Source organism: Arvicanthis niloticus, chromosome 1 (assembly GCF_011762505.2).
Source record: "Arvicanthis niloticus isolate mArvNil1 chromosome 1, mArvNil1.pat.X, whole genome shotgun sequence".
Lineage (NCBI taxonomy): Eukaryota > Metazoa > Chordata > Mammalia > Rodentia > Muridae > Arvicanthis > Arvicanthis niloticus.
In genome coordinates this window covers 151,366,395-151,382,454 of record NC_047658.1, presented here as the reverse complement: position 1 = coordinate 151,382,454, position 16,060 = coordinate 151,366,395, and the positions used below count along the sequence as shown (strand labels likewise).

The 16,060-nt window shown below is 39.9% G+C and overlaps 1 protein-coding gene across 1 annotated transcript in view; it reads right to left on the bottom strand.

Annotated features, from left to right (window-relative positions):
- Window positions 1-16,060, bottom strand: part of Slf2 (SMC5/6 complex localization factor 2) — a 55,621-nt gene that overhangs the window by 10,407 nt on the left and 29,154 nt on the right. Inside the window, exons 10-15 of the mRNA XM_034507131.2 lie at window positions 15,441-15,516; window positions 11,609-11,750; window positions 5,816-5,918; window positions 5,206-5,382; window positions 3,702-3,799; window positions 1,473-1,560 (exon numbers count right to left, since the gene is read on the bottom strand). Of these exons, the coding sequence (XP_034363022.1) occupies window positions 1,473-1,560; window positions 3,702-3,799; window positions 5,206-5,382; window positions 5,816-5,918; window positions 11,609-11,750; window positions 15,441-15,516 (684 nt within the window). The remainder of the gene's footprint in view (window positions 1-1,472; window positions 1,561-3,701; window positions 3,800-5,205; window positions 5,383-5,815; window positions 5,919-11,608; window positions 11,751-15,440; window positions 15,517-16,060) is intronic.

Genomic DNA, 16,060 nt, shown 5'->3' with positions numbered 1-16,060 from the left:
TCCCGCTCCCTTGCCATAGTTCTATGATAGCCATTTTTCTGTTTTACTTGAAAAGTCTTCATATACTTAAGGCATTTTATGTTACAATTTAGTTAAGTTAGGATAAATGCTTAGGACAAGATCAAATAATATTACAATAGAGGCCACTGAATTCGAAAAAAGCAGCACTATCCAATGTGGTGGCTCACACTTGCAATGTCACCCCTTGAGGCTGAAGCAGGAGCTATCTATCCCTGGAGTTCAAGGCTGACTGGGTTGTTACTGAGTGGCAGGTCTGGCTGACACTGAGCAGGAAACCTGATGGGTAATTATTCATTTGGTTCTCTTTTATGTGAGAGACAAGATAGAGTTAGTAAGACCAACAGCAGAGATGCTATCCTGGATCCTTTGATGGCTATAAATATTGTTAAATGCACTGAGGGCTTTTAATTATCCTAATGGCTCAGGAATGGAGCCGATGTATCTATAATCAAATCCATGTCCACCTGACGAGGGTGGGAGTCAGTTCTGTCCACAGCATCCTGTTGGTTTATACGACTAGATTATGTCTACCATAATCTAGTATTATGTATTAGAGTATCAGTATTATCTAGTATTATAATAGAGTATTATAATACTAGTATAATCTAGTATTAGAGTAGAGTATCATTTTTATTTATTCCTAGGACATAACCTATTACTTTATGGTGACTTGCAATTAAAACAATACAGGCATACCCAGATGAAGTTTTTAAATTTTTCAGATCCAACAAAAGGCAGCCCTATAAGTACTGTCACTGTTTGCAAAGTCGCCAGAACTCAAGTGGTGTTCCTGTATAGATACTTACGCATGTTCATATACATCTCTACTGACAAGAACTGGAGGCAAACCATATTAAGCTCTATGATCTATAAAGACCACTTGTATTAAAACAGGTATAAAATGTGGCTAATAGCTCTGAAACTTCTAATCCTATCATCACACTGCTAATCTTGGGAACTGAATAAATTTTCAAGGTTCTAACTGTTAATGGTAATTATGATTTTCTCAGTAGTTTATTTATAGATTAATTCATCAGTCTGTAACTGTCCTATAGGGTAGAGGGTATACCATCTTCATTACAGATAAAAAAACAAACCTGAATTTTTTTTATTAGGTATCACACTAAAGATTGTATTAACAGTATTATGCTTGAAACTTGAATTTACTAAGGACTTTTTTGCTGTTGTTTTGTTTTTGAGGTAGGTTTCTCTGTATAGCACTAGCTGTCCTGGAATTGTGTAGACCAGGTTGCACTTGAACTTGGAGGTCTAGCGGGTTCTGCCTTCAGAGTGCTAGAATTAAATGCATGAGTCACCACACCCAGCTAATCAGGACATCTGATTTTGGAATTCATAAATTTATATTCCCCAAATTCTGATTTAGAACTCATAAATTTATATTTCCCAACATCTAACTCTCCCATTTATTAGAAACAAAAATATGTTTTTACCTGGAGATTATTGGCATTAGGAATATCTTCATGTTTTTCATCCAAAAGCTTTGAAATTATCACCAGACTGAGGCACTGCCTCAGCTGCCTGGAATTAAAAATGAAAAGCATTTATAATGTGTTTAACCAGTACTGCTTGACAGGCAAGTAAATGAGCCCAAAGAAGTCTTAGTCTCTCAGGGTTGTAGAAGAAACAACTGTTACAGAGCTGCAGTATATTCATGTAAGAAATACACACATAAAGTTAAAACTGCCTCTGGCTGGGGATATAGTTCAGTTGGTAGAGTGCCTACCTAGCATGATATGGTAGTGCACATGTGTAATCTCAGTGCTCAGCACAGCATCAGGAGTTCAAGATCATCCACTACCACATGCCAAGTCCAGACTTAGCTTGAGCTACTAAGAACTTGCCAAAAAAAAAAAAAAAAAAAAAAAAAAGTATAAAAGAAGGCCGAGTGTGGTGGAGGCAGGCGGATCTCTCAAGTCTGAGGCCAGCCTAGTCTTCAGAGTGAGTTCTAGGACAGACAAGACTACACAGAGAAACTCTACCTCAACTCTCCTCCAGCTCCCTTCACCAAACACCACCACCACCAGCACACCAGCAACCATCAGTAAAAGTAGGAAAGAAACTCCTTAAAGCTCACTAAGAACCAGTTACTGATCTTGCTGACTTACAGACAGAAAACCAACCTATTTGAAATAAATAATCTTACTGAACAATAGAAAAGTGAATTCATAGCCGGGCAGTGGTGGCTCACGCCTTTAATCCCAGCACCTGGGAGGCAGAGGCAGGCGGATTTCTGAGTTCGAGGCCAGCCTGGTCTACAGAGTGAGTTCCAGGACAGCCAGGGCTATACAGAAAAACCCTGCCTCAAAATAAATAAATAAAAATAAATAAATAAAAATTTCATTTTTGTGTTATGGATCATCTATATATAAAGGCAGTTTTCAACTTGTGGTTTACAATCAGTTTGGGAGTTGAACAACCCTTTTACAGGGGTCCCATATCAGCTATCTTGCATATCAAATATTTATATTACAATTCATAACAGTAGAAAATTTTGAGTTATGAAGTAGCAACGAAAGTAATTTTATGGTGGGGATTACCAGAAAAGGAGAAGCTATAAGAGGTCGCTGCATTTGGAAAGTTGAGAAGCACTGATCAATACTGGCTTACAATAACAATCAAGAACAATCATGTTGTGACCTGACATAATCAGTGTCTTAGTTAGGGTGTTACAACTGTGAACAGACACCACGACCAAGTCAAGTCTTATAAGGACAACATTTAATTGGGGCTGGCTTACAGGTTCAGTCCATTATCATCAAGGTAGGAGCATGGCAGCATCAGGCAGGCATGGTATAGGCAGAGCTGAGAGTTCTACCTCTTCATCTGATGGCTGCTAGTGGAAGACTGGTTTCTTTTTCTTTCTTTTTTTTTTTTTAAAAACATATATTGTTGTTCTTTTTTTTTTTTTTAAGATTTATTTATTTTTATGTATATAAGTACACTGTAGCTGTCTTCAGACACACCAGAAGAGGGCATCAGATCTCATTATGGATGGTTGTGAGCCACCATGTGGTTGCTGGGAATTGAACTCAGGACCTCTGGAAGAGCAGTCAGTGCTCTTAACCACTGAGCCATCTCACCAGCCCGGAAGACTGGTTTCTAAGCAGTTAGAATGAGGGTCTTAAAAGCCCACACCCAGTGACACACCTACTTCAACAAGGCCACACCTCCTAATCACGCCACTCCCTGGCACTATTGTATATGTTATTGAGCATATACACACCATCACGATCAGGATTTTTTGTTTGTTTGTTTTGTTTGTTTGTTTTCTGAGACAGGGTTTCTCTGTGTAGCCCTGGCTGTCCTGGAACTCACTCTGTAGACCAGGCTGGCCTTGAACTCAGAAATCCGCCTGTCTCTGCCTCCCAAGTACTGGGATTAAAGGCGTGCACTACCACTGCTACAATCAGGATTTCTACACCTTTTCCCTCAATAAAAGAACATTCAAAGAAATGATGAATACAAACAAAGTCCCAAGGAGGGCATGGTGGCCTAGGCTGGTAAACTTAACATTCAGGGGAGGCTGAGGCAGAAAGACTGTTGAGTTTGAGGCCAGTGTGGGCTACATAGTAAGACCCTGTCTCAAAATAAGAACTCCAAAGCATTTAACTAGTGCCAGCATTATAAAACAGCTTGATGTTTATCTCACTTTTCAATACCTTCCACGAGATGTCCAGTTAGGGACTAGCTGTACCAACCACAGAAGGTTATGGGGATGACTGGAGAGTTCATTTATGCCTAGACAAAGTTCATGAACCTGAAAGAGAGAGAACCAGCCCGGAATCAGATCTACATAACTTCTTGCCTTACTATAAATCACTAAAAAAGAATTCTGAATTTAAAAAACACATGTCATTTAGACCCTACTACAGTGAACATAATACAAATTCTGGTTTTTGTAAAGTACTGTAAAATGGTAACATTCTACTAGCATGTCACATCACTCTCATGTTGTTGTTACACCTTATCTTTATTTATACTTGAAGGTATTTCTTGAAAGAATAAAGTATTCTAATCCCAGTTTCCCTAAATGTCTATAATAATATATACACAAGATCACAGATATTCATGACCTGAAAATTCTTGCACTCTTGGATCCTGTTACAGTATTTTTCTTTTCTTCTGGTGACAAAGCCCAGCCTTATACTTGCGAGGCAAGTATGCAATCACTGGACGATGCCTCTAGCTCTCTGTTTTAATAGTATTAAAAATTAACTGCTGCTTCAAAATGAGCTGATGAGTAAAGGAAATAAGGATTGGGTATACTCAGACAAGACAGCGAGATAGATTATCTCTTGATAATTTCTGGAGCTTGGTAAGAGTTTATTACACCTTCTGTGATCCAGTGTAACCAAAGTTTTATCTGAAAATGTACCTACAAAAAGGCCTAATAAAATTATCCATGGGCAACCCCCAACTCAATCCTGGCTGCAGGCATGACAATCATGATCATGTTGGTTATGCTCAGAGGTTGTTTTAGAAAGGCCTTCCTTGAAGGCCTCAGATGATGTCACTGCAGCCCTGCTGTGCTAGTCTTGACACCCTGGTCACCCTCTATCTTAATTTGCAACACTTAATTACAACCTGATGTGTTAAGACATCTGCAGTGAATGATAAGGCAGCCCAACAGGGCAAAGGCATTGACTGGGTTGCTATACCCTGTAAATGCTGAGGCAGAGTAAATCCCCAATAAAATGTTGCAATGACAGTTACTTGAGGGGCTGTGGTGGCTCACACCTTTCATCCCAGCACTTGGGAGACAGAGGCAGGTGGATCTCTGTGAGTTCAAGGCCAGCCTAAGTCTACAGATCAGTTCCAGGACAGCTAGGGCTACACAGAGAAACCCTATCTCAAAAAACAAAAACAGCTGCTTATATAAAAAACAAAACTGTTATTAATTTAACTAAGAGTTCCAGCAAACGGCCTTCCTCAGTCAGCATCACTCTTAACTGGGCTTAGAATCCTTGAACACTGAATGCACATGAAACATTGTGGTGCTGTAACGACCCTAACACCCAGGGCTTTATAGACTGTCCTGTAGCCACTGTGTAGCTGAGGATGACTCTATAGCTCTCCCACTTCCTGCCTTTACTCCTAAATGCTAGACTCTAAGGTGTCCACTGCCATCCTTTGCTGTAAAACCTACATTTTAAGAGACATTACCTTTGTGTTCCAATCTCTGATGTTTTTCATGAGATTTATCAGAAGGCTCTGAAAGTCTACTAATGGAATCTGTTTAAGCTCTTTTTCCAAACTCATTTTAAACAGCATTAAAATCAGCAGCATTATCTCTCCATCCTGATAACCTTCCGGATGTATAGATGTACACAGGCCCAGGAACTGCCGGAAATGGACAAAGGAAACAATTACTTCAAGAGTTATGTTATACTTTTGACAAAAGATTCAAAAAAGGATCACACAGATTACAAGTATCAGATGTCTACAAAAGGCACAAATGTAACACAAATAGGAGAATGAAAGGGTGTTTCTTCTTCATTCTCAGTATTATTGACTGGAGTCAGCAACTAAAATGTCTCATGCTATAGTTATTTGGTCACTGAATTACATTGTAACACTTTAACGGTATGTTCTGACCTGAAGATTGCTTTTGTTTTATTAAACAAAACAAAAATAAAATTAAGAAAAATTCATTTACAATGGAAAGATAATTGCTAAGACATTTCACTTGGTAAGAAACCAGTGGAGTTTTAAACAATTGACCACAAAACTGGTTATGGCTCTTTGCTAAGTATATACAAAGTCTTTCCTTTACCTTAACCACATTTAAAATGTTGGTTTCAGGAAGAGCTGAAAATACTGGATTATAAGATGAATCTTCACTTCCTTTTCCTCCCAGTGTTTTCTGTGTTTCAGAACTATTGAAAAGAAAATAAAGCATGTGTTTCAGAATCATGAGAAAGCAGTATGGAATCAATCAATATTCACTGTAGGAAACTCTGAACAGCTACCCTTTGAGTCAGGGTTTAATTATGCTGCCCAGGAAAGCCCCAAACATACATTCACCCTGCCTCAGCCTCCTGAGAAGCTAGGATTACAGATGCATGCCATTATACCTAGCTTAGTTGTTATTTGAAATGATTATTTTCCTTAGTGCTCCTGGTGTCATAAAGCTATGTAATACAGGGTGAATATAACAAGAATAAACTTATGATTATTATAAGCCCCATGAGTGACCTAAATAAACTACAAAACTGATATAGGGAAACAATTATAGAGGATAAGGAGATGGCTCAGTGTTATGCAATAAGACCTGAGCTTGAATCTACAACAACCATATAAAAATCCAGGCATGCTGTAAGTGTGTGAAATTCCAACACTGAGAGATGGAAACAGGCATATCCCAAGAGTTCACTAGCCAGCCTAGCTGAAGGATAAGCTCCTGGTTCAGTGAGGAGATCCTTCCTCAAGGCAATAGGGTGGGACATCGTAGAGGAAGATACTCAACCTCCTGCTCTGGCCTCTGCATGTACATGCAAAGAGGAGTAGGTACAGGCACACTTATATGTAAGTATACATAAAGAATAATACACACACATACCAATTTTAAGCATCTGAATTTAGTAAAGGTTCATGAAAAAAATGCATGGACTGGCTTTTTTATTTGTGTATGTGTAGGTTTGTACACACAGGTGCAAATGCCAATGGAGGCCAGAAGGGGACATGGGAACTCCTGGAGATACAATTACAGACTATAGGGAACCAAACTCAGATCTTCTCCAAGAGCATTATGTGCTCTTTCTTAACCACTGAGCCATCTCTGTAGACTCTGCATTTGACTTATGCAACATAGTTCTGTTAAAAGCAAAAACAAAAACAAAAACAAAAAACCCCAACAACCATCATTACTACCCAACAAGATTCACTTGGCTAAAAAAAAAGAAAGAAAACCATCTTCAAACCATATTAAAAGTTTTGACCTCCCAATTGGGCTCTTTGAGCTACTTGCTTCCTCTTCCCACAGCTACTACTGTGGAAGGACTGGCCTCAGTCCTTCAGTCCTTCCTTCCTTCCTTCCTTCCTTCCTTCCTTCCTTCCTTCCTTCCTTCCTTCCTTCCTTCCTTTTCTACAAGCATTTTACATATAAAATGCAAATGCAAACACAGGACCCTGTGCTTTGAGAACATGTATTTGGTTTTTATGAGCAGGTCCCATCAAGTGCTCTTAACAGCTGAAACTCTCTTCATGCAGATAAGGTGACTCGTGAAGACATCGGTGTTTAACCTGTGAGTAGAGGTTTAAAAATTAAGATCCACCCAGAGGGTCTAGAAATCAAATTGATCATTAAATGCCCAATGTTTTTATCCACCATCCGTGTGTAATGCAACCTTGAAGTCTTAAGTTGGACTGGAGAGATGTCTTGGTGGTTGAGAGTGCATACTAGTCTTAGAAGGGACTGGGGTTTGTTTCTCAGCACCCATACTAGGTGGCTCACAACCATCTCTAACTCCAGCTCCAGGAGATCAGACACCCTATTCAGGCCTCTGTGTAGGTGGCAAATTCATATATCTGGTGTCAGAATAGTGTTCAGCCTTTCACAATGCCCTCTGCATCCACTTTACCTCCAACAGTGGCATACTATGTACTGTTCTTAGCAACGTACCTTGATTACTCTCTACACCTGAATGTAAACAATTTCTTCTTCTCTTTTGTGTCCCATTACCTTTAATGGAGCTACTTGCATGAGCCTGAGTGGGGGTTTACTTCTCTGGCAAAGCTGTTACCAGTGGCCACACAAAGAGTAAGATGACACAAGGAGAGGAGTCTACTGGCAGTCATACACTACCTACCACTCTCAAGGTCTTGCCCAGGTAAGCAGCACTGCTAAGTTTCAGCTACAACAACCACAGCATGCCCAGACGACAGCACTCCACAGCTGTCCCTCCCAGCCTCCAGTTCTCACTCGCCTTTTGCCTTCTATCTGTGATGGTCCCCTGGCTTTGGAGCATTTTTGTTTTTGAGATAGTTTCATTCTGTAGTTCAGACTGACCTGGAATTACGTAGCCTAAACTCATCTCTACTTTGTGGTGATCCTCCTGACTTACCCTTTCATATGCCGGGATTACAAACATGAAGCACCATGTTGACTTTAAAAAAGAAAAACAAGATAACCAAAAAGCAAAGCAGGGTTAACTACAGCAGTGGCCAGCCTGGAAATCACTATTCATCTAGCAAACACATCCCCACCTCTGTATAACTTTCAGGAATTACTTCATCTTTCTACACCTAACTCACTTGTAAAATGGTAATGAATTACTAGTAATATCTATAGTTAACTAAAGATTCTGTAGCAAACCCTCAGCTGTGTCTGACACACAGCAAATATGATATAAAACTTCCCAGTTGTGATGCAAGGCTGTGAAAAATTAATAGGCAGATCAATCTGGTAAGAACAAAAGGCTAAAGAACAAAATAAAAAATTCGTCAGAGGCCTAGTATTTCCCAGCTCTTACTTGTTTAAGCTGGAACACCTCAGTTTGAGCCTAGACTGAGGTAACAGTGATTCTTGTCTTGAGGGGAAAACAGGAAAAATAAAAATAGATCAGTAAAATTGTAAACTCAAATATATGATGTTTATGTAAGGCATTTCTTCTAAAAGTGAAGAATTTTGGAGAAACATGCTAGAAAAGAAAGGATCTTAAGACTGGTAAGAGGCATATACAGGAAGAAATAGCTATGAGACATTCAATTGAAAAGGGCAGATTCCCCCCAAGAGGTTAGCCCTGGCTATCCTGGAGACCAAGCTGGCTTCCAACTCAGAGATCTGTTTGCCTGTCTCCCAAGTGCTGGGATCAAAGGTGTACCCACCACTGGTCGTGGTAGACTGTTCTTAGGACTCAAATTTTAAGTCTGTGTATCTAGAAGTCACAGTCAGAACTGTGTCAGCTTTTCAAAGTCCTCTCTGAACACCATGGTTGTTCTTCATGAGACATCTTCCCTGACCATTATGCACCATTGTCTATTTACTCAACCCAAGTTAAATAATCAAGATTATAATTTTGAACTTATTATTTTTAGTTCTGTGTATATATGAGTGCAGTGCCCAAAGTCCAGAAGAATGTACTGGACCTTGTGGAGCAGGAGTTACAGGCAGTTGTAAAGAGCCTGATGCAGGCATTGGCAACCCAACCACTGAGCCAGATCTCCAGAAACCCCTCATAATTATATGACTAAGTACTATTCACATTTTTGTATTAATGCAATTATTCAATTGTACTACTGTAATGCTTACAATCAATCACAAACTCATATGTATACAATATACAAAATTACTATACACTATTGCGTTCCTTAAAAACAATGTAGTTGCTATTTTAAATATTTATATATGTATTTATTGTTGTATGGATGAGTGTATCCGAATGTAAATATGTCACAGGATGAAATACACTGATTCCCTCTGAGCTGGAGTTACAAGTAGTTGTCAACCAATGACTCTGGGTCCTGGGGTCCAAACATGGATCCTCTGTAAGAGCAGTACAAATTGTTAACTGCGGAAACATCACTTCAGCTCTTTAATTGTTGTGTTATTCAGAAGGATAAGGTATTTTAAATGGGTAGTTACCTGCGTGTGACAATGCTCTATGTCTTTGATCTCAGCACTTGGGAAGCAGAGACAAGCAAATCTCTTGTGACTTCAAGGCCAGCTGGTCTACCTAGCAAGTTCCAGGACAGCCAGGGCCCACAGAGTAAAACCCTGTCCAGGGAGGTTAGTGGTGGGGTGGTGGGAAGAGGTATTTAGCTGGCTAGGTGTAGTGGCACATACCTGCAATCTCGTAACTCAGGAGTCAAAGGCAGGAGGATTTGTTCAAGTTCAGGACAGCTATCCCTATTGTTTCAAACCATAAATAGAACGTTCTAATATAAGGAGATTTTTGGATGGGCAAGGAAGGCGTTGTTTCTTCTATTTAAATTACTAGAGCACGTTTTGCTGTTGAACATATTTCTCTTTCTATTTGAATCCAGCCCTTGTCTGTGACTGGCTGGGCTCTCACTTCCGTTCCTGCTCCCCCCCCCCCCCCCCCATCTTTCTGTTCCCTTTTATTTTGAAGGTTTTCTTTGACATTACTTAATCTTTGTCATCAAGACTTCAAAAAATATAATCAAATTCACATTTCTTTTCACAGTGAGTTTTACTTTATACATAAAACCATCTTCTCCTGTTCTAGAATAAAACAATTCTGCCAGTTTTTCTATTACTTATTTTCACTGTGTACGTTGAAATCCATGATCTGTCAACTTGAGGTTTGAGTCCACTGCCCCACTAAATGGCTACTGAGCTTTGGCGGCCCTGAAGAACACTCTTTCCTAAGCTACACCTTTAGTGTACACTAAGTGCCGGTGTGTATCTGGGAGACCTTTGGACCTTTACCATTGGTGAACTGTTTTTCCCATTTGGTAAAACTTTGCTGAGGCCAGTTTTCCCTCCTATTTCTGATTTTTATGAATTTTGAATCAGCTGTACGGTCTGACTTCTTCCAGCATTCCTAAGTCCTGCTGATATTTTGCCCCAGATCTGAGTACCCATGGTAGAGTTCCATGTGCAAAAGCACAGCAGGCTTTTCATTTACTATCTTTTTGGCTTTAGTAATTTATATACACGCATTTCTAGTTAAGTTTATCTCTGGATTTTTTTTTCCCCTCCTGCCACTAAGGAAGTTCCTTTCTGTGGCATACTTTTAACCAGTTGCTGATCAGATACATAAAGGGTACTGGCTTCTCTTTCTCAATTTTATACCCTGGTATCCATACAAAATCTACTTGTCATAGTCTCTCAGCTGATTCTTCGGCCTTTAGGCATAGACTGAATAATTTATCAAGTTATTTTTTTACCGAGGTCCTTCCAATTTTTATGGCTTTCCTCCTCTCTTATCTAATTGCTTTGCCAATAAATATCTATATATGATTTTTAAAAAATTAAATTTACTGAGGGTACAGTGTGTGAGTTTGGATCTATGTGCCAAGGCCTTGATACAGAGGACAGAGGACATCTTTTGGGAGTCAAGCTATTTCCTTCTCTTAGGTGTAGGTTATCTACTAGGGCAAGTTATCAGGTTTACATGGGAATTATCTGACAAGCCATCTTGCTGTCCTATCAAAACAATGTTAAATAGCAATGAGAAGACTTTAAAAACCCTTTATAGGATTGTTTCTATTATTTCCTCATTAAACATGATGGTAACTTTTACATTAGGGCAGGTATTAAGACTGTAAGTATTTCAAGACTGATTTCAGCTTTGAACTTATTAAGTCAAGAATGAATACTGAATTTATTAAATCAATTATAATGACGATGTAAGAACAGCAACCATTAAAAATCTTTTTGAGCCCAGTTTTGTGGCATACACCTTTAATCTCCGCATGGCAGAGGCATGCAGAGAGGCAGAGAGAGGCAGGTGGGTTTCTGATAAACTCAAGGCAAGCCTGTTCTACACAGCAAGTTCCAGGCCAGTTAGGGCTACAGAGTAAGATACTACTATCTCAACAAAACAAAATGAAAAAACCCCCAAGAGATCTTTTTGGTATTTACAATGTGAAGAAAACTTACATTAGATTGTCTTCATTAAAGTCTGGTTGAAGAGTCTCCAGAGGAAACAAAGATTCAAAACCAACGCCCATGTTGAAGAATACAGCTGCTATATCAGACAATGATGGGATCCAGGGCCAAACTGGAGAGTCACTGAAAGTATCTGGTTAACAGAAGAAATTATTTTAATTCAAACCACTCATTCACAAAGCCACTCTGAATAGTGATAATCTGAGGTGGTTTGAATATGCTAGTCCTAGGGAGTGGCACTATTAGGAGGTGTGGCCTTGTTGGAGTAGGTGTGGCCATGTGGGAGGAAATGTGTTACTGCAGGCTTGGGCTTTAAGACTCTCCTCCTAACCACATGGGAGCCAGTCTTCTCCTAGGGGCCTTCAGATGAAGATGTAGAACTCTCAGCTCCTCCTGTGCCAGGCCTGCCTGGACACTGCCATACTCCCACCTTGATGATAATGGTCTGAACTGCTGAACCAGTAAGCCAGCCTCAATTACATGTTGTCATAACCTTATAAGAGTTGCCTTGGTCATGGTATCTGTATACAGCAACAAAATCCTAAGTAAGGCAGAAGGGACTGGGGTATTGCTGTGATAGTCCTGAACATGCTTTTGTTTGGAAGAATGTGGAGTTTGGGATTTGGAAAGCAGTGGAATTCTTTTAGTGGGGCTTAATGGACTATCCTAGTAGGAATATGGAAGACATTGTTGCTGTGAGTGATTTGAACATGCAGAGCAGGCTGAAAAGGTTTCAGTGGAGAAGAATGTGGCTTAGAGACGGTTTTGTGGCATTTTGATGAAAAAATGTGGCTACTTTTTGGCACTGTCCGAAGAGTCTGCCCAAAGCAAAGGTAAAGAGATTTAGATTAAATGCTTTAAAAAGGAAGTCCCTAAAGAACCTGGTATAAGTTCTGTTGTATGGTTTCTGAATTTTACTCTTACAAAGAACATTTTAATGAAAAGGAAAAGCTGAAAAAGGAGAAATACAAAATATATGGTTCAAGTATTAAAGGGGCACCAGGAAGTAGAATGGAGCTGAATCCTAGTTTCTAGGAGATAGATAACACATCTTTGAGTTTAACAACAACCAAGGATAGAGCAAGTTCTAGACGAAGAAAAGCTTAACTCCAGGCATGGTGGTACAAACCTTTAATCTCAGAGCCATGCAGATTTCTGAGTTCAAGGTCAATATACACAGCAAGTTCCAGAAGAGCCAAGGCTAGGCACTAAGGGGGTTGAAAAACAGAAAGCTGGTAATAGAATAAGGGGATGCAGGGGGGACATGTTCCAGCCTCAGCAAGCAGGAGAACTTGGTAGCTTTGGCCACATGGTTCTGGCCAAAATAGAAGAGTCCAGAATAGAAGGGGTTACTGGGACAATTGATGCTGGTTAGCTGGAGCTAAGAAATTAGCTAGCAGTGGTTAAGAAGAGACCAGCATCACTGAGGTGACCTCTAGGAAGTATTTTCTGAGAGCACAAAGAAGCTGTGTTCCAGAGGAAGCCTAGGTTGTACCTCATGCTGCTGGACTTGATAATGTAAGAGTCACCCAGATGGTACAGGTTTTGAAGGCATGAAGGAATTAGGAAGAACAGCTGAGGCTTGGCACTGTGAGAGGCCATGAAAGGCCATTGGTGAAGATGCAGCCTCAGCTGGAGTAAATGGCCAGGACTGAAGGGGTCATGAAGAGGAGTTGAGGCTTGACACTATGAAGAGAGCCTATGAGAGGCTACTGGTGAAGCCTAGTTGCAGTTAAAGACGCCAGTGCACTGGAGATGCCACTACTATGGGATAATCACCAAGAACCAGCAGCAGATCCAACCAAGATCAGGTTAATCCACTCCACAGCAGCAGCAGTGGAGTGGATCAACCTGAGCTTAGAGTGTTGGAGAAGGCAGAGCTGGAGAAGTGATGCCAGCCCTTTGGAGGAGGCCAGAAGATCCTGTGTGGATCCTAGACACTGGAACAAGAAGCTGTGAAGCTGAAGTTGCCTTGGAGACCCCAAGATGTTAAAGATGCCAGAGCTGTGGGTCACCTGCCAAGGAAAGCTGCTGACAGGGAGTGGAACAAGCCCAGGAAAAATAAGTTTGTTGCAGTCAATAAAGATAAAAAAGGAGATGAGATCTAAAGACTGCTTTGATATAAGACATGGAGATGCAGAGTTTGGGGTTTGCCCTGCTGGTTTCATGACCTGCTTTGGGGATTATATTTAAGTGATTGGATGAATCTCAGAAGAGACTTTGAACTTTGGACTTTTAACATTGAGACTGATACAAACTATGAGGACTTTGGAAGTTGGACTAACTGTATTATTTTTGCATTATGCTATGTTTAGGTATGGCCCCCATAGACTTATATGTTTGAACAAGCCTTATGGGGGTCAGAGGGGAATGTGGTAGTTTTAATACGCTTGTCCTAGAGAATAGCACTATTCGGAAGTGGCCTTGTCGAAAGAAGTATGTAACTGTGGGCATGGGCTTTAAGACCCTCCTCTTAACCACATGGGAGCCAGTCTTCTCCTAGAGGCCTTCAGATGAAGATGTAGAACTCTCAGCTCCTCCTGTGCCATGCCTGCCTGGATGCTGCCATACTCCCACCTTGATGATTATGGACTGAACCCCTGAACCAGTAAGCCAGCCTCAATTACAGGTTGTCCTTATAAGAGATGCCTTGGTCATGGTATCTGTTCACAGCAGTAAAATCCTAATTAAGACACCATCTGTAAAACAGATTATGATTTTTTCCTTCCTTCCTTCCTTCTCTTCGTTTTTAAACAAAAGTCTTAATATGCAGCCTATGCATACTCATTTTAGGCATATGCCACCATACTTGGCTTTAATCACAATGATTTCACAGAAATGATAGCTGCTAATGGTATTTTTATAATATAGTTAAGCTATGGATCATAAAAAGTATAATTTCTCAGACTGTGTGAACTAAATAATACAAAAAAGATATCTGAGTGATCCATCATAAAGTGTAAATAGTAAGGAAGTAACATGTTTTGAAGTGACTAGAGACAATACTGGTTAAAATCCTAAATACCACCAACACTGGAAGACTTTATCATCTTCACTGCCTTTATCCCTCAAATCTTCATCCCTCAAATAAGTGACTGGTTAAACCATAATGCTTCTTTTAATAAAAGGGCTTTCAAAGGTGAGAAAGCACTGAAGACTTCCAATAGATGGTTTCAATCTGCCTTAATGCACTCTGTGCAAACATTAACATAACTGTTGTTCATCCAAATGCCAGTTAACCTCAGTTGGTTCAAACTGAGCCCAGTGGTGCACCCTTGTAATACTAGCAGCACTTGGAGGGGAGAGGCAAGAGGATCAAGAATTCAAGGCCAGCCAAGGTTACAAAGTTAGTTTGAGGATAGCCTGAGTTGCACAAGACTATGTCAAACAATAAGGACACTTAAGTCTAAATAATAATAATTTTTTTAATTGGGTGACTTAACACATAGATAAGTTTTCAACTATTTCTACTGACCCCATAAAATAACTCGTGTTAACTATTTTTTTTTTTTTTTTTTTTAAAGATTTAAGACCACATGAATGCCTGGTGCCATGAATCCCCAGCAACTAGAGTTTCAGACAGTTGTGTGCTGCCATGTGGAACTGAACCCGGGTCCTCTGCAAGAGCAGCCAGTGCTCTTAACCACTGAGTCATTTCTCCAGTCTTCATGTGTTAAATATTAAGGGCTGTCATCTGTTAATATCTCGTTTAATTCTTAGTACCAGCAAAATCAAAGCACACAAAATCACAACTTTAACATCAAGCAATATGAAAGGCAGTGTGTAGTAAGCAAGAGCACATACTACAGAAACTTACACTTACCATTTCTAATGGTTATTTCCATCAGTGTACTTAAAATCTGCACTGACACAATACAATCTGTGTGAACCGACATCATCTATCAAAAAACAGATAAATAAATATTAGAAAGAAAGGAAAGTTTAGTATTTGCAAGTTCATATGAAGCTATTTTGAGTCTGGTCATGAGAACTTTTTTTTTTCTTGGTCTGTCCATCCACCTGTTCTTCCTTCCTTCCTTTTTTGGGTTTTCAAAACAAGGTTTCTCTGTGTAGCTCTGGCTGTCCTAGAACTCACTTTGTAGACCAGGAACCAAGTCTCTGCCTCCCAAGTGCTGGGATTAAAGGCATGTGCCACCACATGCAGTTGTAAATATTATTTTTAATCCTAGCTCCTTAGGAGCCTAAGACAGAAAGATTGTGAATTCAAGTCTAGCCCAGGAAAAGCAGTGATATCCCAGTTCCCAATGGGTTTCACATATGTCATCAAAAAGGGGCTTTCATTACATGTGTAAACAAGCATACCAATTCCTTACCAATGGGTACACAAAATAGATACATAGGTTTCTGTTGTTTCCTTGTAAAAAAAAAATTTATTTATTTATTTATTTTATGTGAGTGCACTGTCGCTGTCCTTAGACACAC